The sequence below is a fragment of the Pristiophorus japonicus genome, chromosome 11 (genome assembly GCF_044704955.1).
Source record: "Pristiophorus japonicus isolate sPriJap1 chromosome 11, sPriJap1.hap1, whole genome shotgun sequence".
In the NCBI taxonomy this organism is placed as follows: Eukaryota; Metazoa; Chordata; class Chondrichthyes; family Pristiophoridae; genus Pristiophorus; species Pristiophorus japonicus.
The window spans coordinates 132,332,928-132,360,139 of record NC_091987.1 but is presented as its reverse complement, the minus strand read 5'-3'; the positions used below and the strand labels follow the sequence as shown (position 1 = coordinate 132,360,139).

Sequence of the window (27,212 nt, the reverse complement as noted above, 5' to 3'; positions counted from 1 at the left end):
CAATTCAGCTTGAAGAGCTATAGACTCCCATTTGGGAATTCTTTTCAATGTTCATTTTTTCAGAAGACAGTTGAGCTGAAAAGGCTAAAAACTGCCTATTTTTACATGATTTTTTTTTTCATTTTAGACAGCAGTTCCCCTTTAAGGGACTGCACTGCTCTCTAAAATTACAACCTTGATTTAAGAGAAGGCTGTTCTTGCTCCAATGATGCTACAGCCATGCAACATTGGGCCTGCTGCTGGGACTGCCACTACGAAAATGGCCTTGCATGGTAGGTTTAGCGCTGGGCTAATGTTAATTGCAACCAACGCCAATATCTCGATCCTGCGAGTGCCATTATTTTTGGCGTCCCGCAGTGGCATCCACAGGTTTTTAACGATCTTGAATTTAAAAAGCCAAGAATGTAAGCCTTTTTAACAGCCTTCTCTACTTGTCCTGCCACCTTCAAAGACTTGTGTACGTACACTTTCAGGTGTTTCTGTTTCTGCATCCCTTTAAAATTGGGCCATTTAGTTTGTATCGCCTCTCCTCATTCTTCCAACCAAAACTAATCACTTCACACTTCTCTGCATTAAATTTCACCTGCTATGAGTCTGCCCATTTCACCAGTCTGTCTGGCTGTCCTCCTGAAGACGATTACTGTTTACTACATTTCTGAGTTTCATGTCACTAACAAACTTTGAAATAGGGTCCAATTTTTCCCGGTTGTTTGCACCGTTATTTTGGCATGTGCCGCTTTTTTGGCTAAGTTTTTAACTGAAAGTTTCCCCAAGGAATCTGCATCAGCGTAACTGAGTTAGTTACGATTTTTTTAGGTTAGTTATTTTTGACTTCATAGGGGATGTTACCACATGTCTGCGGCAGTTTTTAAAAATAATTTTTCAAAGTTTGCCCCCAAAAATGTATTCTAGGTCGGCGTACCTGGCCACTCCCGAAAAACCTCCTAGTGAGTTAAAAGAAAGCGACGCACATTGAAAAATTGCCGCAGAAAGACGGCATTGTTTTTCATCGAAGTTTTGGAGGGAAATAAGAACACTTTAAATATGCATAATAAAGATTTTTTTTTCTTTACAACGGAGTAGATGGAAGTTTGATGGAATTCTGAACTTTTCATTTTTTATTAAACTCACACACCACCACTGAACATCTTCAAACAGGACTGGAGGGTCGGAGTTTTGGCCGGCAGAATCGGCCCTTCACCCGGACACGGGCTCGGCTGCAAAACAAGTCCGGGGGGAGAGGTGGCGATCGGAAGACTGCATTAGGCATCAAATGAGCCTGGGGGTTTGGGGGTGGGGGGGCGGGTGCGGCTGGAAGGTACTGTTGAATGCGAGCGGAAGAAATCACAAGGCTACAATGAGCCTGGTTGAGGGGAGGGTTCCCAATTACTGCGCTTGCTCAGACCTGGGTGTGGTCCACATAGACCTTGGGGAGAGAGAACAAAGAACCTGTCCTGCCTTCCTGCCATTTTGAGGTTCTTGCAAAGGTAAAATTTAAGCATGCGGGCAATACTGACAATGCCATACCTTGTGCGAACCTTCTGCATCATGGTGCTGCAGAGGAGACAATTGATTCGACGTCATCGCATGAGGAATCTCAGAGCCTGTAGTGTGCTAGGCAGGAGGCTTTACCTACTTCGGGTATATCGAGACAGGCGTTCGTACCTGCACCTGAGTGATGCAGACTGTGTAAAAAGGCTGCGTTTCCGCAAAGACGTAACAGATCTGTGAGTTGGTGAAAGCAGACCTGCAACTTAGAAGCATCAGGAGGACTGCTTTGTCAGTTGAAGTGAAGGTTACAGTTGCACTTTCATTCTATGCATCCGGATCCTTCCAAGCTACAACTGGGGAAGTGTGTGCCATTTCTCAACATGAAAGCATTCGTCAGGTGAGTGCTGCACTATATGCCCGTTGGAATGACTACATAAAGTTCCCCATGACCGCCCAGGCAATGCGTGACAGGGGTGTGGGCTTCTCCAGGATTGCTTGCTTCCCAAAGGTACAGGACTGCATTGATTGTCCCCACATTGCCTTGCGAGCACCTTTTGGAGGATTCCGACATGTACAGGAACAGAAAAGGCTTCCACTCCATTAGTACAGCTCGTGTGTGACAACATGCATCGTATCATGTCAGTCGATGCAAGATACCCCGGGAGCACCCATGATGCGTTCATCCTACGCGAGAGCGCTATATCTGCCATGTTTCAGCAGTAGCCAGAAAGGGAGAATTGGCTGCTGGGAGACAAAGGGTACAGCCTTGCCACTTGGCTCATGACGTCCCTACACATAACCCGGACGGAAGCTGACCGGGAATATAGCATGTCGCACATTGCGATGTGCAGCATCATAGAGAGGACTGTTAGGTATGGAAGAACTCCACAAGACTGAGTACTGTGAGCTAAAACTGATGTGACCTTAGTCTCTTTAATACAACTCCAGAATGCCTAAGCAGCATGGCAGACAACCTTTTATACTCCCTTGCACAAGGTGTGCAGGTGATCCTTGGGCCTCCAACAGTTACGCCCTCTAGTGGCAAGTCTTACACAGTTACAATGTTTTCATACATCACTCCCCACCCGCCCTCCCCTCCCCCCACCCAAAGTCTTTGATACAAATTATTTGCAAGTTGAGACGATCCGGGGCCCTACACTCCCTGGTTGATCGTCTAAGTTCAAACTCTGGCATGGGTGAATTGGTCGGACCATTGCTGCACTGCGGCGCGGCTGGTCTGACATGACTGTTGGGAATGGTGGATTCATCCTCTTGATTGACAGCGAGGTCAATTGCTGGTTGGGTGTGTGTTGGTGGATCAATGATGTCCTCTTCAGGTTCCTGGTTGTCGGTGAACCGCAGTTTGGTCTGATTCAAATGCTTTCTGCATGTTTGTCCGTTCAATAGTTTGACTATAAACACTCTATTCCCCTCCTTGGCCAAGACAGTGCCAGCAACCCGTTCAGGACCATGACCATAATTCAGGACAAACACAAGGTCGTTAACATCAATGTCACGCGATACAGCTGTGCGATCGTGGTACATGTTTTGCCGGTGACGCCGGGTTTCCACATGATCATTTAGATCCGGGTGGACTAGGGAGAGCCTGATTTTGAGTGCACTCTTCATTAACAATTCTGCACAGGGGAACCCCAGTGAGCGAGAGGGGTCGCATCCGGTAGCTGAGGAGCCTTCCGTCACGTGTTTCAAGCTCTGCTTGATAGTTTGGACTGTCCGTTCCGCTTGACCGTTGGATGCGGGCTTAAACGGGGCAGACCTGACATGCTTAATGCCATTCCGGGTCATAAACTTGTTGAATTCCGAGCTGGTGAAACACGGCCCATTGTTACTGACAAGGACGGCGGGCAAGCCATGGGTGGCGAACATAGCCCGGAGGCTTTCAATGTTGGCAGTGGATGTGCTGGATGACATGATTACGCATTCAATCCATTTAGAGTAAGCGTCCACTGCAACTAAAAACATCTTTTCGAGAAAGGGGCCAGCAAAATCTACATGGATCCTGGACCACGGTTTGGAGGGCCATGGCCACAGACTCAATGGAGCCTCTCTTGGTGCATTGCTCAGTTGTGAGCACGTGTTGCACTGGTGTACGTCTGACTCTTAAGTCCGAGTCAATGCTGGGCCACTAAACATATGACCTGGCTATAGCCTTTATCATGATTATGCCTGGGTGGGTATTGTGTAGGTCGCGTATAAACGTTTCCCTGCCTTTTTTTGGCAAAACCACGCGATTACTCCGTAAGAGACAATCCAACTGGATGGACATTTCATCTTTGCGTTGGTGAAACGGCTTAATTTCATCTTGCATTTCCCCGGGAATGGCCGACCAGTTCCTATTGAGGTCGCAATTTTTTACAAGTGATAGCACAGAATCCTGGCTAGTCCAGGTCCTGATCTGGGGATCAGTGACGGGTGACCCCTCGCTCTCAAAAGCATCCATGACCAGAAGCAACTCTGCGAGCTGCGCCATTTCCACTCCGGTAGTGGGCAATGGTAGCCAACTGAGGGCATCAGCACAGTTCTCTGTGCCTGGTCTATGAAGGATAACATAGTTATAGGTGGACAATGTTAGTGCCCATCTTTGGATGCGGGCCGAAGCATTGGTGTTTATACCTTTGCTTTCTGAAAACAGCGAAATGAGCAGTTTGTGGTCGGTTTCAAGTTCAAACCGGTCCAAATAAGTATTGGTGCATTTTCTTAACCCCATATACACATGCTAACATCTCTTTCTCGACCATACTGTCGGCTCTTTCAGCCTTAGACAGATTTCTAGATGCGTCTGCAACAGGTTGAAGTTTGCCCGATACATTGGTTTGCTGTAATACACAGCCGACCCCGTAGCACTAATCATCTACGCGGGTCATACAGTACAAGTAACTTAATAGAACAAAGTAGGTTTCTGGCCTTCTCAAAGGCTGTCTCTTGAGATTTACCCCAAACCCAGTTATCATCCTTATGTAGCAACATGTGCAACGATTCCAGCAAAGTGCTTAACCCGGGTAGAAAGTTACCAAAATAGTTGAGGAGTCCAAGGAACGAATGCAGCTCCGTCACATTCTGTGGTCTGGGTGCATTCTTGATGGCCTCTGTCTTTGGGTCTGATGCCATCGCCGCAATCTTTCTCCCCAAAAATTCGACCTCTGGCGCCAGGAAAACACGCTTGGAGCGTTTCAGCCTGAGTTCCCACTCTCCCTAGTTGACTTAGAACCTCTTCCAGGTTGTGCAGGTGTTCGGTGGTGTCACGACCAGTGATCATGATGTCTTGAAACACAACGGTGCGCGGAACCGATTTCAGCAGACTCACCATGTTCCTCTGGAAGATGGCAGCAGCCGAGCGAATCCCAAAAGAGCACCTGTGGTATATAAACAGTCCTTTGTGCATGTTGATGCATGTCAATCTTTTTGAAGATTCAGCCAGCTCCTGTGTCATGTAGGCAGAGGTTAGGTCCAACTTGGTGAACGACTTCCCCCCTGCTAACGTTGCAAACAGGTCATCCGTCTTGGGTAGCGGGTATTGGTCCTGTAATGAGACTCTGTTGATCATTACCTTGTAGTCTCCGCAGATTTTGACCGTGCCATCGCTTTTCAACACAGGAACAATCGGACTGGCCCACTCGTTGAACTCGACTGGCGATATGATTCCCTCTCGTTGAAGTCTGTCCAGTTCGATCTCGACTTTCTCCCTCATCATATATGGAATCGCTCGGAGCCTTGTGATGAACGGGCCTTGCATCGGGGACTGGATGGATCTGCACCTTGACGCCTGTGAAGTTGCCGATGCCTGGTTCAAATAGGAAGGAAACTTGCTCAGCACTTGGGCGCACAAGGCATCATCCACTGAAGATAGTGCTTTGATGTCATCCCAGTTCCATCGAATCTTTCCCAGCCAGCTTCTGCCGAATAGCGTTGGGCCATCGCCTGGTATAATCCATAGTGATAAATCATGCTCAGCTCCATCGTACGATACCTTAACTACCGCACTGCCAATGACTGGTATGAGCTCTTTGGTGTAGGTGTGCAGCTTTGTCTGAATCGGGCTCAGTTTGGGCCTTTGTGCCTTGTTACCCCACAGTTTCTCAAAAGCCTTCTGGCTCATAATTCAAGTTCAAACTAAAGTCCAAATAAGTATTGGTGCATTTTCTTAACCCCATATATACATGCTAACATCTCTTTCTCGACCATACTGTAGGCTCTTTCAGGCTTAGGCAGACTTCTAGATGCATATGCAACGGGTTGAAGTTTGCCCGATACATTGGTTTGCTGTAACACACAGCCGACCCCGTACAAACTCGCCCCTGTGTCCAACTCCATTGATACCGGAATACCGTTCAATTTGACTTTCAGCATAATAGGAGGGCTCTTGGTGGTGAAGGTGTATATCCCATACACTTCTCCCTCGGGTTGAGTTGCATCTCTTGTTTGTTCTGCGTGATCTGTGCTGGATCGATCATCCTCTGCCGACTCTGCCACGTGGTGAGTCGCAGCACTTTTGCACATTCGCTGGAGGTGCCCCATTGTTTCGCAGCCTTTGCACATGTAGTGCTAGAATCGACATTGATGGGCTCGATGATTACCCCCACAGCACCAATATAGTGCTAATGGATTTGCATTCACGCCCAATGGCAGACTCTGAGTCATCCTAGGTCTTGCAGCTGCAGACGTGGAGGCCCTGCTATATGCAGTTCTGCCTGCTAGCACAGTACTTGCCGGTGAGCTTCAATGCTGGGAAGATATCTGTCTGGTATTATTGCTCGTGGATATGAATGCCTGGGCTATCGTGATTCGGCGGACAGCAGCTTGCGAAGAATGACCTCGTGGCCGATGCCAAACATGAAAAGGTCCCTCAGCATTTCCCCCAAAAATCCAGCAAATTCGCAAGTTCCCGCAAGGCGTCTCAGGTCGGCGACATAACTCGCCACGTCCTGGCGCTCAGAGCGGTGGTGTATGTGGAAGCGATACCTGGCCATTAAGACGCTTTCCTTCGGCTTGAGGTGTTCCTGAACCAGCGTACACAAATTTATATATGTCTTCTCCGCTGGTTTCTCCAGTGCTAGCAGATTCTTGATGAGGCCGTATATTGTGGACCCACACACGGTGAGGAGAATCGCCCTGCATTTGATCGCTGTATCGACCCCATCCAGCTTGTTGGCCACGAGACGCTCAACGAAGGCTTCCCAATCATCACCCTCTACAAATCTCTCTAAAATACCAACGGCAACCATGACCATGTGAAAGTTCGCAATCTGTTACTCGTCGCCAATTGTTCAGTATGGAAGAACTTCACAAGACTGAGTACTGTGAGCTAAAACTGATGCGACCTTAGTCTCTTTAATACAACTCCAGAGTGCCTAAGCAGCATGGCAGACAATCTTTTATACTCCCTTACACGAGGTGTGCAGGTGACCCTTGGGCCTCCAACAGTTGCGCCTCTGGTGGCAAGTCTTACACAGTTACAATGTTTACATACATAATAAGGACCATTGGCATCTTTTCCGAAGCCTGGACCACTCCTGAGGCTACTTGCTAAACTACCCTGAGTCGGTCAGTTCACTGTTGTGTGTTGCATGCTGCATAACTTAGCCATCGTGAGGCAGCAGCAGCTGGTAGTAGAAGACCCACCTGCAGTGAGAGTAGCTGATGATAATGATGAGGAAGATGCAGATGATGAGCAGGAGGAGGACGAGGAAGCCATGCAAGTACCTGAACCTGGAGCACAACGGCGGAAGAGGGCGGGTCATCGTGCCCCTTTAACAATTGCTCGAGCCTTGTGCCAGCAGCTCATCCATGAACACTTTGCTGCCTGCAGTCTGAGCGGCAACTATTCCACATGGACCGTGTTTACTGTTTGGACCTGTTCCGTAATGTTGTGTTGTGTCAATGGAACAAATGATGGAAATGATTCTTGTTTAGTTCAAAAGTTGTGTTAATAATGGAACAAATAATGTAAATGATTCAGTTTTAATGTAAAATATATTTTATTCAGTTCTTTGTTCCCTTATTGCAGCAGCTAAGTCCAACATGCTGTCCCTCATGCATCCTGACAGTGTCAACGACCTACAACATTCCCTCCCTTCTGTTCATTGACATGGTTTCAGCTGACTGAGATATTCCCTCACTCGTGGTCCCGGACATCGTTCCCATTTTTTGTGAGAGTGTTGTTACTTCTCCCGACAGTCCCGATACCTCATCACCCACCCCACTGATGATGTCCAAGACTGATCGCGTATGGTCAATGCTCTCCGCACTTGTTGCCATCATGTGAACCACATCTGTTAGATCCTGCACTTCAGGAGAGCACGGTGGAGCTCTCCTCCTCACCCTGGGTGTGGCTCGCAGTAGCCCAGTGGGACCCGCAGCCTCGGACGATGGTACCCTCGGTGTGCCTCGCTGCGCCCCACTGGAACCCGAAGCCTTGGACGGTGGGGTCCTGGGTGTGCCTTGCTGCATCCCACTGGGACCCGCAGCCTCGGATGATGGGGCCCTGGGTGTGCCTCGCTGCATCACACTGGAATCCCCAGCCTTGGATGGTGGGAAACCATGGAATGCCCCACCAACATTAGTCATGGAAGGGGCTGGCATCTCAATGGGCGGCACCTGCACCTCCTCAAAAGTGAGTACAACAGTGGGGGCTTCATCCATCCCCTCTCCCTCACCCCCATGCTTTTGGTCTGGAAGGTGGGATTGGAAGATGTTCTCTTCAGACTCATCCTCGTGTGAATCTTCTTCTGCATCGTCGGGGTTGGCCTCAAGTTCTGCAAAATATAACAGAACAGATAAATGGTTAGCAGCAGAGGAGAGGGCAGGTTAGCATGAGTAGGTTCACTCAGCACAGGCAGCAGGCTGATTTGAAGGACCACGATGAATCAACCGATGCACATTGCATCAACCGAAGCGTAGCTGACAGAGACATCCCCATGAACTGAAGCATGGCTCGCCCGCGCAGTACTTAACATTTAGCAAAGCCACTGACTGTGGAATTTGCAGGACTTTCCCTCTCCCTCGAGTGTTGTGCAATGGTGGTTGCTTTTCTCCAGGCAGGACCCATCAAAGCAGCAACCCTCTTTTCTAAAGTGTCAGTGGGTGCAGATTTGCTGGGCCTCCTCCTGTTTGAGTTCTTTCCCTTTTGTTATGTGTCACTTTCCTCTGCAAAGATGAAATACAACTTTTTAGAGAGGGTGTCTTTCTGTTGGGTGGGACATATACAGCTGGTCACATTTACATTACAATTGCAATTGCATTGAATAAATGAAAATATTACTTACATTAACTACTTGACCAAGGTCCTGCCACTTCTTTTTGCACTGGCCTCCAGATCTCGGGTGGTCACCATTGCACAGTAATCTTCTGCATGTTGGTTCCAGTGCTTTTTCATTTCTTTGGGTGGAACCTTTATATGACCTCTACTGCTGTCCAGCTCCTGCCATGTGGCCTCAATCACAGTAACTAGTGCCACCACTTCATCCTGTAAGAAATTCTTGGTCCTTGCACTGCGTTACATCTTGTATTGCATCTCCAATTTTTCCAATGTTCTCACACAAGCACTCAACGTTCTCGCACACACAGCTGGCTCTTTAAAAATGGCCGATTGCAGACTGGGAGCTGTACTGAGCATGCGCGCTCATAGGAATAATGTCAAAAACTTTCTTTTTTTTCCCCGCGCATTCGCAGAAGGTGTGGCATCGTTTTCTCGGCTCAGACAGCAGGTTCCACCCCCCCCCCCCGAGGGGACTGGTCAGGCTGCACGGCGCCAATTTTGAAAAATACAACAGGGAAACTTGGCACAAATATTTTTGGAGTATTTCTGGCCTATAAAAACGGGCGTAACTCTGGCAATATGCCAAAAAATGGCTTTGGGCAAAATTGAGCCCCATGTCTTTTATACGCAAGTCCACATCATTAATCGATATCAAAAATAGCCATGGACCCAACACCAACCACTTGGGGGACACCACTTCTCACTCCCCACTGAAAAACAACTGTTCACCACTACCCTCTGCTCTCTGTCACTTCGCCAATTTTATGTCTGTGCTGCCCATTAATCTCATGGGCTTTACTTTTGCTAACCAGTCCATTATGTGGTATTTTATCAAACCTTTTGAAAGTCTATATAACATTAACCGCTCTTTGTTCATCAATGTTCTCCGTTACGTCATCAAAGAACTTGAGCAAGTTAGTCAAACACGATTTGCCTTTCACAAATCCATGCTGACTTTTAATTATTAGCTCATACCTTTCCAAATGCTAATTAATTTTGTTCCGGATTATTGGCTCTAAAAGTTTTCCCACCACTGATGTTAGGCTGACTGGCCTGTAATTACTGGATTTATCCCTCTCCCTTTTTTAAAAAAATAGTGAAAGAGTATTTCCACTGGTTCACTCCACATGGAACGGGGAGTGGCCCAATGCACTGGACACAGCAAATATCCCAGGTAAGGTGCAGAAGACTCATGCATAAGGGCTTGCCACTCCCTGAACCAAGCTGCTCTGGTGCAGCCATGACTATGGCATCTACCTGTTAATGTGGAGGGTCACCTAGAACAGCAAGATAACTCTAATGCAGCCACTTACAGCCTGTCCTGTTGACCTCCTCTCACTTAACAGTTGAGTGCTACAACATAAAATTCTGGAAAAGCTCAACAAGTTAGGCAGCATCTGTGGAGAGAGAAGCAGTGTTAAAGTTTCAGGTTGATGACCTTTCATCAGAATGTGAAACGTTAGCCTCTCCTGAACAAGCAGCAAGGACACCCACCCAGAGCAGGCGGGGTCCTCCTTTACATATGTAGGTCATGTCCCATTATGTCACTGGGACCCAACTGCAATTTTAACTCTGGCTTGAGCAGGGAAGCCACTTCTAGAGGCCAAAATAGGCAATTGTTTTTCTTTCCTTTGTTGGGCTAGGAGGAACAGGAAGGACATCTTCTTGCACCTCCCTCCCACAAAATCATGAGGGTCTAGACAGAGTAGATAGAGAGAAACTGTTCCCATTGGCAGAAGGGTCAAGAACCGGAGGACACAGATTTAAGGTGATTGGCAGAAGAACCAAAGGCGACATGAGAAAAAAAAAATTTACGCAGCGAATGGTTAGGATCTGGAATGCACTGCCTGAAAGGGTGGTGGAGGCAGACTCAATCACGGCTTTCAAAAGGGAATTGGATAAGTACCTGAAGGGAAAAATGTTTGCAGGGCTACGGAGTAAAGGCAGGGGAGCAGCTGAGTTGCTCAGGCTCAATGGGCCAAATGACCGCCTTCTGTGCTGTAACCATTCTATGATTCTATGACTGTAGCTAACTACACAACATCACCACTGACTGCAGTTAACTACACGACATTACCATCATCATCACCACAGGTGGTCCCTCGAACGAGGATGACTTGCTTCCACGAGTTCAAAGATATTTCAATGAAGGACCCGATGTTCCAGTCCTGAACTCCAATCAAGGGGGTAGAAGATGCCTGTGTGTGGATTTTTTTAACGTGTGGTGACTGTTGCACACCAGCCACCACACGGGCTTGACAGAGCTAGGCCTTTATCCAGTGGCAAGGGTTGAACCAGGACGACTGGAGACATGCTCCGCTGCACGGTCCGAGTACGCACACATATCGCAGTGTGGGCTGGTTCCCCTATCCCCCATTTACAGGTGCCCCTCCCTATCCCCCATTTATTGGTTCCTCTCCCCTATCCCCCATTTACTGCTGCCCCACCCCATCCCCCATTTACTGGTGACCTCTCCCCTATACCCCCCCCATTTACTGGTGCCCCTCCCTATCCCCCATTTACTGGTGCCCCTCCCTATCCCCCATTTACTGGTGCCCCTCCCTATCCCCCATTTACTAGTGCCTCTCTCCTATCCCCCATTAACTGGTGCCTTTTCCCCATCCCCCATTTACTGGTGCCCCTCCCTATCCCCCATTTACTGGTGCCTCTCCCCTATCCCCCATTTACTGGTGCCTTTTCCCTATCCCCCATTTACTGGTGCCCCTCTCCCCTATCCCCCATTTACTGGTGCTCCTGCCTATCCCCCATTTACTGGTGCCCATCCCTATCCCCCATTTACTGGTGCCTTTTCCCTATCCCCCATTTACTGGTGCCCCTCCAAATCCCCCATTTACTCATGCTCCTCCCCTATCCCCCCCATTTACTGGTGCCCCTCTCCCCTATCCCCCATTTACTGGTGCCCATCACTATCCCCCATTTACTGGTGCCTCTCCCCTATACCCCATTTACTGGTGCCTTTTCCCTATCCCCTATTTACTGGTGCCCCTCCCAATCCCCCATTTACTCGTGCCCCTCCCCTATCCCCCCCATTTACTGGTGCCCCTCTCCCCTATCCCCCCCATTTACTGGTGACCCTCTCCCCTATCCCCCATTTACTGGTGATCCTGCCTATCCCCCATTTACTGGTGCTCCTCCCTATCCCCCCATTTACTGGTGCCCCTCCCTTATCCCCCCCATTTACTGGGGCCCCTCCCCATCTCCCATTTATTGGTGCCACTCCCCTATCACCCCATTTACTGCTTGTACTTGATATGGCAGTGTCAACATAACAAAAACAGATTACTTGCTGTAAGTGCATACTAACTTTTTGTGTTTCATGCACAAGGACCCCCAGGTATCCATATACACTACATCAAACGCACTACCCTCATTGACCCTCCTGGTTACTTTCTCAAAAAATTCAATCAAGTTAGTCAGACACGACCTTCCTTTAACAAATCCGTGCTGACTGTCCATGATTAATCTTTGTCTTTCTAAATGAAGATTTAACCTGTCCCTAAGAATTTTTTCCAACAATTTGCACACCATCAATGTTAGGCTGACTGGCCTGTACTGATATTGGTGGACACTCTATAAAAACAGGTCTGTTCTGATATAGGGCACACTGTGTAATAACATGAATGTAATGATATAGGGGACACTCTGTCAGTCAGAAAGCACATATTACACAATTTAATATTCCACAGTAGCCAAAGCACAACTGGAGCTGAACAATCGTTAGATGGATTCAGCATTGTGGTCCCAATGGAAACTTCACACATCATTCGGTCCAATTGACCTGTGTCTGTATGTGTGTGTCTCTCTGTGTCTGTGTGTGTGTCTTTGTGTGTGTGTGTGTATCTGTATATGTGTATGTCTGTCTGTCTGTGTGGGTGTGCGTGTCTCTGCCTGTCTCGGTGTCTGTCTAGTTATTGAGGGTGTTATTGCAACCCAGCGTGTTATTGCAACCCAGCGTGTTATTGCAACCCGGCGTGTTATTGCATGCTCAGTGATTTGTTATACACTCTGGGGGAGAAATTCAGTCACACCTCAGTTGGGGCGGTAAACCAGGTGGAGCGGTCATTTTTAGCACCTTGAAAAAGTTTGCTCGTCCTTATGAGAAATTTGTTGGAATTGGGCGAAGAGCTGAAGGTGGCGCAAAATCAGCCGTTACACACTTGACCTGAGGGGGCTACCGAAAACGCCAGCGCTAAATTTAACTGGCCCATTGCGCATGCCCCGATCTCCGTTGCGAACCTGGGAAAGGCCGAGTCTTAAAGGCGCGGCATAGTAATGCCCCCATTAAAGTTTTCAAAATACTTTTTCTCAAGCTAAACTATTATGTCTGTCTGCCGCTACAAATTCAGAGGCACACGCACTGTGCTCTGTGTAAACGTATGTATGCATGCCTACAAATGTTATGATATTACCACTGACTGTGCAATTAACTACACAACATTACTACTGACTGCAGTTAACTACACGACATTACCACTGACTGCAATTAACTGCAACAACCTCAACAATTTGCATTTATATAGCGCCTTTAATGTAGTAAAACGTCCCAAGGCGCCTAACAGGAGCATATTAAACAAAATTTGACATCAAGCCACATAAGGAGATATTAGAACAGATGATCGAAAAGTGTGGACAAAGAGGTAGGTTTTAAGGAGCATCTTAAAGGAGGAGAGAGAGAGGCAGAGAGGTTTAGCCAAAGCTTAAGGCCTAGGCAGCTGAAGGCACGGCCACCAATGGTGGAGCGATTAAAATCGGGGATGCACAAGAGGTCAGAATTGGAGGACCACAGTGATCTCATAGGGCTGGAGGAGGTTACATAGATAGTGAGGGATTTGAAAAGAAGGTTGAGAATTTTTAAATTGAGACATAAACTACGCAGGCCGCTCACCGGCCTTTACATCGTAAATACTGCACGTGCATAAAAATTTAAAGGGACTGCACATTAAAAGAAACCGTCTGCGCAGAACAAAGTGTAGCCTAGAGAGAACATTGCTTGGCACCACTCCTGACAATAAGGCTGCAATCTAGCAGATTGATTCTTCCATTAGAAAACTCGCATGCTTCTCCCAAACAAGCACTTGGATTTAAACCTTTGTAGTAATAATACATTTCAGCAGCTTCAAGCAATAAATGGTTTCAATGACTGGAGATCGATTGAAATCCTTGAGAAATTTGGTATTTTTAGGGTTATTGATTGAATTAATTACCAAAGTGTTATGTTTTTCTGCAGTTTGTCATTTGGATGGTCAATAATTTTGTTCCAATTGTCTGTTCCCTCTGTGATAAAGTAATGATTTAGATCAGACATTAATGAAATGTCCAGTTTCAATAACTCATGTTACAACTTTTAGTAAGGAAGTGAAAGATTAACTGTGACAAGATTCATTTCATTAGAGATTTATACAGCTTCCTCAGCTATGTTTCCTTGCACACAGTCGCTATCAATTTTAACAGATCTCCAAAGATCTCAATCGATCTCCAAAGTTGGGTATTCAGTGGAATAACCGGTGTAAGGCACTTCAGCTCTGAAACTTGATGTGTCTCTCTCCACTAGTGTAGGTGCACATTCTGCCTGCAAACTACCTCAGGACTACATTTATATCTGACCATGCTTTACAACATGCATGGTGTTTTGTTGTAAATTATAATGATTTAAGTTGCTGTAATTAAAAGCTGTGTGTTTTAAGGTGATTGGCAAAAGAACCAGAGGCGACATGAGGAAATATTTTGTTTAACAGTGAGTTGTTGTGATCTGGAATCCACTGACTGAAAGGCTGGTGGAAGCAGATTCAATAGTAACTTTCAAAAGAGAATTGGATAAATACTTGAATGGAAAAAAATTACAAGGCTATGGGGAAAGAGCGGGGGAGTGGGATTAATTGGATAGCTCTAACAAAGAGCCGGCATAGGCATGGTGAGCTGAATGGCCTCCTTCTGTGCCGTATCATTCTGTGTGTTACAGAAATCCATTTAATACTTCATAAAATAATTCTTAATCATCTGACTGCCATAATATCTATAGTGTGAACTGCTCTCCTCACTATGTAATCTACCTAACTTTAAAAACAAAATAACCATACTCACAGATAGTTTTTGCTGAGTTTCCATATTCGTAGCTCGACCCATGCACAGACCTTAGAGCAGTGACTGCCTTCCATGCTACAAAGTTCTAATGAACAGAGAGATTATGGGTGTTAGTTCACCCGCACACTTTTATGCAATATGGCTGCTAGTTCGTGTGCACACATGTATACAAATTTATGTGAACATTTGAATAATCTCTTACCAACTCAGCATGATCCTTAGACATAGACATTTTGTAAGAATACGGAAACATAACCATTTGAGAGTACGAATGTATTGAGATGTAGCACTTGATGTGATTCGATCTCTGTCTGATAAAGGTAGCTACAGCTTTCACCTCTGGTTCAGACTCAGGGTAACGTCCGCAGTATGTTTCACTGCATGGGTTGTGTGATGCTCCATGATCTGTACACAGGAGAATAACTAAAATGAGCATACAGACTAACTGTTAAATTCTCACCAAACACACTTATAAATGGAGGACAGTGGATACTTCTGGATGAATAAACATAGTGAGAGAGGAAGTATTATGGGGTTTAGCAGCTTTGAAAGTAGGCCAGATGAAATGCATTCCAGACTATTGAGCGAAGTAAAAGAGGAAATAGCAGAGGCCTTGACCATAATTTTCCAGTCCTCTTTGGATTTGGGCAAGGTGCAGGAGGACTGCTAATGTGGTACCTTTGTTTAAGAAGGGAGAAATGGATAGGTCGAGTAATTACAGACCTGTCAGCCTAACCTCAATGGTGGGAAAATTATTGGAAAAAATCCTGAAAGACAGGATAAATCTACATTTGGAAAGGCAAGGATTAATTAGGGACAGTCAGCACGGATTTGTTCAGGGAAGATCGTGTTTGACTAACCGGATTGAATTTTTAGGTAACCAAGAGGGTCGATGAGGTAGTGCATACGATGTAGTGTACATGGACTTTAGCAAAGCTTTTGATAAGGTCCCACATGGCAGACTGATCACGAAGGTTAAAGCCCATGGGATCCAGGGCAAAGTGGCTAGTTGGATCCAAAATTGGCTTAGAGGTAGGAAGCAAAGGATAATGGTTGATGGATGTTTTTGTGACTGGAAGGATGTTTCCATGTTCCGCAGGGCTCAGTACTGGGTCCCTTGCTTTTTGTGGTATATATCATCGATTTAGATTTGAATATATGAGTATGATTAAGAAGTTTTCAGATTACACTAAAATTGTATAATACTCTGGTTAGGCCACAGCTGGAATACTGCATGCAGTTCTGGTCACCTTATTAGAAGAAGGACGTGATTGCACTAGACAGGGTACAGAAGAATTTTACTAGGATGCTGCCTGGAATGGAAAATTTTAGCTATGAGGACAGATTGGATAGGCTGGATGTGTTCTCTTTGGAACAGTGGAGGTTGAGAGGAGATCATTGAGGTGTACAAAATTTTGAGGGGCCTGGATATAATGGACGACAAGGGCCTATTTCCCTTGGTGGAGGGGTCAATTACGAGGGGGCATAGTTTTAAGGTGGTTGGTGGAAGGTTCACAGGGGTTTTGAGGAAAGGCTTCATGCAGAGGATTGTGGGGGTCTGGAACTCACTGCCTGGAAGGCATTTAAAAGGTGCTTGGATGGGCACTTAAAGTGCCATAACCTGCAGGGTTACGGACTTAGAGCCGGTAATTCGGATTAATCTCTTGTTGGCCGGCGCAGATATGATGGTAAGTACTGCAGGGAATCGAATACGGCCAGGGTGATGATCTGGACTAGTTTCGATCGCCTGGATGGGTCGGAGAGGAATTTTTCCAGATTTTTTCCTCAATTGGCCTGGGTTTTAATCTGGTTTTTGCCTCTCCCAGGAGATCACATGGCTCCGGTTGGGGTGGTGTGTAGAATGTTTCAGTGTAAGGGGTGTCGCAGTTGTGTGAGGCGGACTGGTTGGGCTGGATGCTCTTTACCTTTCCGCCATTGTTCATTGGTTTATATGTAAGCTTCAGGACTGCTGACCAAGGTCGTGCGGCACTTTGTCGGCCGGCGCGGACACGATGGACCGAAATGGCCTCCTTCTGTGCTGTAAATTTCTATGTTTCTCAATGCCAGCAAAAGTGAAGCTTGTTTATGTTTTTTTCCTGAACCCTCCAACAGTTTAGATTACTGTACCATCTTAAATCAGCAGCAGATATCTGCTACTATTATCATATAGTAGAGTTTTAATAGGAAATTCTTGTGCAAAATATTTTATTTTCATGAAAACAGTGGGTCAATTTGCAGGAGTTAATTTGGTTAGTTGTGCATATTGGTTGGTATTGTGTGCCTCGGGCATCAAGAATATAAGCACTACGCAGTATTAGTGAGTTACTTCAGTCTGTGAACTTCAGTTTCGGATTTTGCAGTCGGTCAACGTACATGTTGACAGGCCATCCACACGGCACACAAAAAAGCAATTGCTGGTGCAGAGTTGGGCTATTTTCCCACCAACTGGCCAGCAATTGCGCAGGGCCTGGTTGCATCAGCGTAAGGGCATACCTCAGGCATGTTTTCATCATTTTCATCTCAGAAATCATACAGTTTAACTGTATCAAATGCATTTTTCAATCTTTCTGCAAATATGAATTCAAAAAATTATATTTTTAGTGAAGTTGGTGGAATAAAGCTGATTAGGAATTAAATTGTAATCCTGTAAATTGTAATTAAATCTGATTGCTGGATTCCCTTCAGAAATTATTAAAATGTAATTCTGTTTTGTGATTGGAGGACCAGGACCATGTGATCCCGGTTACGCTTCCGAACAGGCTGCATCCCTGGGATCTGTGATCCATTACGCTGCCCTCCGACTGCATGTTTTCGCAGGAGGGCCACCATCAGGTCGGTATATATTCCTTTCTCAGTTCGGAGGCGTACTCTGGAGGTACGCCAATGACCGCAATCTTTGGCCCATTATATGCTAGAGAATCTCTAGTGGCATTGCTTGCAGGCGCCCAGTGGCATCGCTCACGGGCCAGCCATAAGACTTATGGTGAACATTTTTTATGGTGACATTTCAGTGTCATACTGAGGGAGTGTTGCATTGTCGGGAGATTTGATCTTTGGAGAAAGACTCCTACACATGTGCATATCAGGCTCTCATTATTCATATTCATGTCCATCCATGCTCCTTCTTAAACTTTTTTAAAGCCAAGATTCACCATAATCAAACATTTTTGGACAAGCCCCCACCAGAAAGTTCCCAAAGCCTTTCACATCCGCCCAATGGTCGGAGTAAGTCTACCAACTCTCTCTCACTCTCTCTCCTCCTCTACTTCAGTTTCAATGTTTCTTACTCTTTTACTTCTTGCTTTATCCTTCTGCTTCTCTGTCGATCAACATTATGATTAATTTTTCCCACGGTACTTATTTCTGTCTCTATTTATTTCCCAATAATTCTTTCTATCTCTCAGCATTTCATTTGGGCTCTCTTCTTACTATTTAATTGTTATAACTTCCTATAATGTTTTTCCTCAATATTCTTCCTCTCAGTATTTTACTTTCCCTCTCTCTACATCTTCTGTTAGTATTTTCTTCTCTCTTGCTATTTATTTCTGCTGTTGCTGCAATTTCTTTTCTTTGTGGCTCAGGGCTTCACTCAGTCTTCTCCAACTTTGATCACCCAACCCTGGACTGGCTCAGACTAAAACTTCAGCCAACATATCCATGCTGATCAAGTTAGCTGTTGTTGGACCTCATCAGTGGCTATACCAATAGACTTGAGCATGAGCTTCAGACCACCAATTCACCAGCATCGACTCAGTGGCAGTGTCTATCCAAGAAACCCGAGCAAAACCGTTCAAGCGACTGCCCAAACAAGACCGCATCAAAGAGTTTTGGCTCAGTGCTGAGAATCTCCCAGCAGACAAAATATGTCTTTATTTAAACTTTAATCCTGACCCAAGCAGTCCCTATCTATGGTCATCATCCCTGACATGACCAACATCAATTGCCCATTACATTATAGCTTCCAATTAAGCATCAGCTTCTGTTTACAGTGCAAAACTGGTGTTTCAACACTCTTCTTTATACGATTAAACCATTTTCATATCTTCAGCCAAGTTATTTTTTTTCAAAAAGTTGCTTTCTGCAATTGTAGCCTTTTCTCGTGTTTTTTGGGATGCTCTGCCAACTGGTGAATTGATAGTTGCTCCAGAGATGGGGAGCTGCCTCTTTAAATCCTCATCAACGGTAAAATCACCCTCCAGCTGTGAATTTGGACTACCTGAATCTTTTTGACTAGATTGCCATCTTTTTCTGTAATGCATTTTATTAGCTAATCTTATTGCTGTGGCATGAATGGCTTCACTTACCATTAATCACCAATGGCAAATTGTCTCCTTACGGCTTACTGTGGTAAACACAGATACTGGTCTGACTAAAAGTGCCAGAATTCATACACACCAGAAACAGACTTCATGGAGTTATGAAAACTAGTGATGGAATTGTTACCGTAATTATTATACGCAGTGAAAGTGAGAACAAACACTATGGTTTAAGCTTTGTTCTTTCAAAATGTTTAAGCAGCTCACCGCACCAGCTTACATCCCAGTTACGGTTTAGGTCGGTTCCTATGCATCGACCCTTATTATGGGTAGAAAGGTTCTTCCTCCAGAAGCGGTTCTGAAATATTTAATGCAAAACATTTTTGTTTTTGTTTTTGAATATCATTGAGTTATAATCCAGTGACAAATGCGAAATTCCAAGCTGGGGAATTTGTATTTAAATGCCTATTCTAATTACAATTAGAAATTGATATGTATCTTTTACACACAGTGTTTATAGTCTTGCTTATCTGCTTTTCAGCCCAGTTTTATTTTAGCACCTGTATTTGCAAACACAGGAGTCTCACCACTTCAAACTTGGAGAAGATTCCAACTGAATTCCTTCTGACACAGTCAGGAGAGTACATGAATTTGCGGATTCAGTGGGGTCACATCCCATTAGCATACATGGCTGTTGGGAACGATGCGGTCTATGTCAGAGAAAAACCTTGCAATTTCTTTGTTGGGTCTTTAGTTACACTGGGCCAAATCCAACAGCAAACTGCTCAGGCTGGTTGTCCCTGCAAGAAATGTGGAGTGTGTGCCACTGGCAACATTTTCACAGGGCCTTTTTTTGTTATAACTGAATCCCTATGGATTCATTGACAGAGAAGGATATCCAGTATAGTATAAATGAGTAGCAAAGCCTTATTACACTAAGATGTAGTTGGGGGACTGAAGGCAGATTCACAATCACCATAACTAAGAATTGGTCACAGCAGGGTCCTTCAACAATTTGTCCAAGATTCCAAATACTGCCTCTGGATTGTTTAGTACATCTACATTATGCACCAACATTAGCGTCCTCGACCAGGCCAACATCCCCAGCATTGAAACACTGACCACACTTGATCAGCTCCGCTGGGCAGGCCACATTATTCGCATGCCAGACACGAGACTCCCAAAGCAAGCGCTCTACTCGGAACTCCTTCATGGTAAACGAGCCAAAGGTGGGCAGAGGAAACGTTACAAGGAAACCCTCAAAGCCTCTCTGATAAAGTGCAACATCCCCACTGACACCTGGAAGTCCCTGGCCAAAGACCGCTCTAAGTGGATGAAGTGCATCCGGGAGGGCGCTGAGCACCTTGAGTGTCATCACCGAGAGCATGCAGAAATCAAGCGCAGGCAGCGGAAAGAGCGTGCGGCAAACCGGTCCCACCCATCCCTTCCCTCAACGACTATCTGCCCCACCTGTGACAGAGACTGTGGTTCTCGTACTGGACTGTTCGGCCATCTAAGAACTCATTTTAAGAGTGGAAGCAAGTCTTTCTCGATTCCGAGGGACTGCCCATGATGATGAATTGATGGCGACCAAACACAGACTGGATGACCGCTTTGCAGAACATCTTGATTCAGTCCACAATCATGACCCCGAGCTTCCGGTCACCTGCCATTTTAATTCTCCGGACCACTCCCACTCTGACCTCTCGGTCCTCGGCTTACAGCACCTCATCTTTCTATTAGGCACTTTACTGCCTTCCGGACACAACATTGAGTTCAACAATTTCAAATCATAACCTCTGCCCCCATTTTTTCGGACGGTAGCTGTTGCTGATGCTTCTGATATTCCCATTTACACCTCCTCTACACCCATCCTTTGTTTCTTTACGTAAGTAAAATAGTGAGTGCTGTGTATGGAGAAAGAGTCAGACTGAACACTGTGAGCTCAAAATAAAGTGTGACCGTAGTCTTTTCTTGCTGGTCTCCAGAGTGCCTCTCCAACCTGTGAAGCCTCCTTAAATACCTGTGCTCCCAAGGGATTATGGGATCCCTTGGGACTCCAGGGGATGAGCCCTCTGGTGGTTGTACAGAGTAAATACAAGTTTACATATCTAACAACACTCCCCCGCAAAGTCAATAGTGTAACTATTTACAATGTGAGTCGATCTGGGGCCCTTCTTGACCTGGTTGATCGTCTCGGTGTGAAAACTGGTGTTGTTGAATCATTGGTTGGGCCCTCGCTGGGCTGCTGTGCAGCTGGCCTTGCTGGGCTGCCTGGTGTGTTGGACCCTGCTGGGCTGCTGTGGATGATGGGTTCTGCTTCATGGTCAACTGTGGTGCCGGTTGCCACTGGTGTGCATATTGGGGGATCAAAAAAGGTAGGGGCCAAGGTGGGTTGTTCAGGATAGTCCGTGAATCTGAGTTTGATTTGGTCTGTTTCCGGTGAATGAGTCCATTTGAAGATTTGACCCGAAACACCCTGCTCCCCTCTTTGGCCACGACAGTGCCGGGAAGCCACTTGGGACCTTGTCCATAATTTAATACAAATACAGGATCATTGATTTCAATCTCATGTAACACATTTGCGCTATCATGGTATGCACTTTGTTGAAGCCGCCTGCTCTCTACCTGTTCATGTAGATCAGGGTGAACTAACGAGAGCCTTGTCTTAAGTACTCTTTTCATGAGCAGTTCAGCAGGTGGGATCCCAGTGAGTGAGTGGGGTCTTGTGCGGTAAGCAGGACTCGGGATAGGCGAGTCTGCAGTGAGCCTTCAGTTACCCTCTTCAAGCCTTGCTTGATGGTTTGCACTGCTCTCTCTGTCTGACCATTGGACGCGGGTTTAAACGGGGCAAATGTGACATGTTTGATCCCGTTATGGGTCATGAATTCTTTGAACTCAGCACTGCTAAAACACGGCCCGTTGTCGCTCACCAGGACATCGGGTAACCCGTGAGTGGCAAACATGGCCCGCAGGCTTTCAGTAGTGGCAGCGGACGTGTTAGCCGACATTATCTCATATTCAATCCACTTGGAGTACGCGTCTACAACCACAAGGAACATTTTACCCAAGATCAGGCCTGCATAGTCGACATGTACCCTGGACCACGGTTTGGAGGGCCAAGACCATAAACTTAGCGGCGCCTCCCTGGGTACATTGCTTAACTGCGAGCATGTATTACATCTGTGAACGCAGGACCCTTAAGTCCGCATTGATACCGGGCCACCACACGTGGGATCTGGCTATTGCTTTCATCATTACGATGCCTGGGTGGGTACTGTGGAGGTCATTGATGAAGGTGTCTTTGTCCTTCTTGGGGACCCTATTCGATTGCCCCACAGAAGGCAGTCTGCGTGTATAGACATTTCACCTTTGCGCCGCTGGAAAGGCTTTATCTCTTCCTACATTTCCACTGGGACACAGGACCAGCTCCCGTGAAGCACACAGCTTTTGACTAGAGATAATGGGGCCAAGTTTCGGCCTGAGTTGCTTCTGTTTTTTTGGAGCAACTGGTTTAGAATGGAGTATCTTAGAAATTTGAATTCTCGGCATTTAGTTTGCTCCAGTTCTAGTCAGTTAGAACAGTTTCACTTTGGAACAGAATTTGTTTTTCAAAAGGGGGCGTGTCCGGCCACTTACGCCTGTTTTCAAAGTTTAGGCAGTGAAAACTTACTCCAAACTAACTTAGAATGGAGTAAGTGAAGATTTTTGTACGTTCGAAAAAACCTTGTCTACACTTTAGAAAATCAGGCGTAGGTTACAAATCAGGCATAGGGAATGGGGGGGGGGGTTTAAAGGGAAGTTTACAAACATTAAACACTTCAGTTTTACAAATAAAGAGCCATCATCAATAATAAATGATAAATACATCAATAAATCAACCAATAAATCAATCAAAAAAAATTAATAACAAATAAAATAAAAAATAAAAAATCAATAAATACAACATTTTCTACTTACCGACTGCAGCATCGGGAGTCCTCCAACAGCGTGCTGGGACGGCCCCTCCCAGTGTGTCTCTGTCAGTGTCTCTATCTCTCTGTCTGTCTGTGTGTGTCTCTCACTCTCTGTCTGTCAGTGTCTGTGTTTCTGACAGCGAGGAGAAGGGGAGGGGTAGAAGGGGAGAGGAGAAGGGAGGGGGGGAGGGGAACAAGGGGGAGAATGGGGGTGGGGGGGACGGGGAGAAGGGGGGTGGGGGGAGGGGGAGAAGGGGGTGGGGGGGAAGGAGGAGGGAGGTGGAGGGGGAGAAGTGGGTGGGGAGGGAGGAAGGAGGGTGGAGGTAGAGGGGTATGTGGTGGGGATAGAGGGGGGTGGGGTGGGGTAGGAGGGAGGGGGAGGAGGGAGGTGGTGGGGTGGGAGAGTGGGGAGGAGGGGAGGAGGGGGGTGGGGAGGTGGGTTGTGGGGTGGGAGGAGGGGTGGGGGGGTAGGAAGAGGGGTGGGAGGAGGGGAGGAGAAGGAGAGGCGAGGAGAAGAGGGTGAGAAGGGGGGGGTGGGAGGAGGAGAGGAGGGGCGAGGAGAAGGAGGGGCGAGGGGAAGAGGGGGGAGAGGGAGAAGGGGGAGGGGGGGAGAAGGAGGGAGAGGGTGAGAAGGGGAAGGGGGAGAGGGGGAGAAGGGGGATGGGGAGTGGGGGGAAAAGGGGGGGAAGAGGGGGCGAAGAGGGGGAGAAGAGGGGAGAGAGGGGGGGAAGAGGGGCAGAGGGGGGGAAGAGGGAGGGAGGGAGGGAGAGAGGAGGGAGGGGAGGAGGGAGGGAGGGAAGGAGAGAGGAGGGAGAGAGGAGGGAGGGAGGGAGAGGGGAGGGAGGGAGAGAGGAGGGAGGATGGAGGGAGAGAAGGAGAGAGGAGGGAGGGAGGGAGAGGGGAGAGAGGGAGGGAAGGAGAGGGGGGAGGGAAGGAGAGAGGGGAGGGGGAAGGGAGAGAAGGAGGCTGAAATGCCGGGCCCAAGACCTCGGGCTGGATTTACAGGTAGGTGGCACCGGGTCTCCGGGGGGGTGGTCGCGGAGGTCCGGGGAGGGGGGGGAGGGGAAGAGAGTCGTGGAGGTCCGGGGGGGGGGTGAGGGGGTAGAGCGGGGTCGGGTCGGGTGGGAGGAGCCTTATTCACGCATCCCCAGTGAGGTCATTCGGCCAGGGCTAGGGGCTGCGTGCTTCGGGCCCCTCCCACAGTTTTGGGCGCCTGGAGCTACTGCACATGCGCGCCCACTGTAGCGCGCATGTGCAGAGGTCCCGGCACTGTTTTCAGCGTAGGGACCTGGCTCCGCCCCCTATAGCTCGTGCTGCGCCGCGCCGAGGGCCAGAGGACCTGCAGGGAGCCGGAGAATAGGTAAGTTTTTTTTAGGCGCACTTTCTGGCGTGGAAAACGGGCGTCCAGGTCCGGGCTGTGCCGTTTTAGGCGCGGCCCGAAACTTGGGCCCAATAAGGGGTCCTAGCTTGTTTAGGTTTTGATCTGCCGGGCAGTGACGGGTGATTGCTCATTCTCAAATGCTTCCATAACCATGGCTAGATCTGCGGGCTGCGCTATTTCCACCCCCGGAATCTGTCTAAGGCTGAGAGGGCCTACAGCATGATTGAGAAAGAAGCGTTAGCGTGTGTCTATGGGGTAAAGAAAATGCATCAATACGTGTTTGGGCTAAAATTCGAATTGGAAACTGACCACAAGCAACTTATATCCCTGTTATCCAAGAGTAATGGGATAAATACCAATGCATCGGCCTGCATCGAGAGATGAGCGCTCGCGTTGTCTGCATACAACTGTGCCATCCGCCACAGGCCAGGCACAGAAAACTGCGCCGATGCTCTCAGTAGGCTGCAGTGATTCTAACAGTATACTGAGACCTGGTAAGAAGTTGCCAAAGTAGTTCAGGAGTCCCAGAAATGACCGCAGCTCCGTCACGTTCTCGATTGCCTCTGTCTTTGTGTTGGTGGGCCTGATGCCGTCCGCCGCAATCCTCCTTCCCAGGAACTCCACTTCACGCGCCAGGAAAATGCACTTCGGGCGTTTTAACCTGAGTCCCATGCAGTTGAGTCGACTAAGAACCGCCTCCAGGTTCTGCAGATGCTCGACTGTGTTCCGACCTGTGACCAAGATGTTGTCCTGGAAGACAACGGTGTGCGAGACCGACTTAAGTAAGCTTTCCATGTTTCTCTGGAATATCGCCGCCGCCGATCGGATTCCAAACGGGCATCTGTTATAAACAAAAAGACCTTTGTGCGTATTGATGCATGTGAGGGCCTTCGATGATTCCTCCAGTTCCTGTGTCATGTAGGCTGAAGTCAGATCCAGCTTCGTGAACATCTTTCCTCCCGCCAGCGTTGTAAAGAGGTCGTCGGCCTTTAGTTCTGCAGGGAGAAACGATTGATAGTTACTTTGTAATCGCCACAGATTCTAACGGTGCCGTCTCCCTTGAGGACTGGGATGATAAGACTCGTTGAACTCGATCGGGAAAATGAAGCCCTCTCTTTGCAGCCGGTCTAGCTCGATCTCTACCCTTTCTCTCATCATGTACAGTACTGCTCTCGCCTTGTGATGGATGGGTCGTGCCCCCGGAATTAGGTGGATCTGCACTTTTGCTCCTTGGAATTTCCCAATGCCTGGTTCGAACAGCGAAGGAAATTTGTTTAAGACCTGGGCACACGAAGTGTCGTCAGCGGGCGATAGCGCTCGGACGTAGTCCCAGTTCCAGCGTATCTTTCCCAGCCAGCTCCTGCTGAGCAGTGTGGGACCATCGCCCAGTACTACCCAGAGTGGTAGCTTGTGCTCCATCTTAGGAGACCTTTACGGTAGCACTGCTGATTATAGGAATCAGCTCTTTTGTGTAAGTTCTTAGTTTCGTGTGAACTGGAGTTAAGACTGGCCTTGAGGCCTTGTTGCACCACAACCTTTCGAAAGTCTTTTTGCCCATGCTGGACTGGCTCGCGCCCGTGTCCAGCTCCATTGACACCGGGCGTCCATTTAGTTCAACATTCAGCATTATCGGGGGATAATTCATGGTGAATGTGTGCACCCCATGTACCTCTGCCTCCTCGATCTGAGGCTCTGGTTCGTCATGATCCTCCGTGGATCTGTCCTCCTCTGCAACATGGTGGTTTGCAGGTTTAACAGACTTTGCAGCTCGCCTGCATACTCGTTGGAGGTGTCCCATTGTTCCACAGCCCTTGTAAACGTACTCTTTGAATCGGCATGAATGGAAACGATAATCACCCCCGCAGCACCAACAAGGTGTTAATGGCCTTGCATTATCACCCTTGATGGTGGACTCTGAGACATCTGCGGATGTACAGCTGCAGGCATGTGTGACCTGCCCTGTACGTTATGATTCGAAAACGACATTACTTTGTTCACAGTACTTGTAGCAGCACTTGTGAGATTTGCTTAGTATTGTCACTGGTGGCAATGAATGCCTGGGCTATCGATTTGGCCTTACTCAAGGTTAGGGTCTCCACAGTCAAAAGTTTTCGAAGTATGGTTTCGTTGCCAATGCCAAGTACGAAAAAGTCTCTAAGCATGTGCTCCAAATGTCCTTCAAATTCTTAATGTCCTGCAAGGCGTCTTAGCTCGGCGACATAACTCACCACTTCCTGGCCTTCAGACCTTTTGTAGGCGTAGAACCTGTACCTCGCCATCAGAATACTTTCCTTCGGGTTCAAATGCTCTCGGACCAGTGTGCACAAGTCGTCGTACGATTTCTCCGGGTTTCGCTGGAGTGAGCAAATTCTTCATGGGGCCATACTTTGGTGCCCCACAGACGGTGAGGAGGATCGCCCTTCGTTTGGCAGCGCTCTCTTACCCATCTAGCTCGTTGGCCACGAAGTATTGGTCAAGTCGCTCCACAAAATTTCCCAATCATCTCTCTCCGAGAATTTCTCCAGGATGCCCACTGTTCTCTGCATCTTTGGGTTCGCTATCTGCATCTCGTCGCCAGTTGTCGTGTATGGAGAAAGAGTCATTCTGAACACTGTGAGCTCAAAATAAAGTGTGGCCATAGTCTTTTATTGCAGGTCTCCAGAGTGCCGCTCCAACCTGTGAAGCCTCCTTAAATACCTGTGCTCCCAAGGGATTATGGGATCCCTTGGGACTCCAGGGGATGAGCCCTC

At 47.4% G+C, this 27,212-nt stretch overlaps 2 protein-coding genes across 2 annotated transcripts in view; one reads left to right on the top strand and one right to left on the bottom strand.

The window, feature by feature from the left end:
* LOC139276301 (leucine-rich repeat-containing protein 63) overlaps positions 1 to 27,212 on the top strand; it is a 357,062-nt gene that overhangs the window by 27,214 nt on the left and 302,636 nt on the right. The window contains exon 2 of the mRNA XM_070894090.1: positions 17,591 to 17,701. The gene's annotated coding sequence lies outside the window, so the exon portion shown is untranslated. The remainder of the gene's footprint in view (positions 1 to 17,590; positions 17,702 to 27,212) is intronic.
* Positions 1 to 27,212, bottom strand: part of cpb2 (carboxypeptidase B2 (plasma)) — a 74,740-nt gene that overhangs the window by 21,363 nt on the left and 26,165 nt on the right. The window contains exons 8-10 of the mRNA XM_070894093.1: positions 19,393 to 19,483; positions 15,072 to 15,274; positions 14,870 to 14,954 (exon numbers count right to left, since the gene is read on the bottom strand). Coding sequence (XP_070750194.1) covers positions 14,870 to 14,954; positions 15,072 to 15,274; positions 19,393 to 19,483 — 379 coding nt within the window. The remainder of the gene's footprint in view (positions 1 to 14,869; positions 14,955 to 15,071; positions 15,275 to 19,392; positions 19,484 to 27,212) is intronic.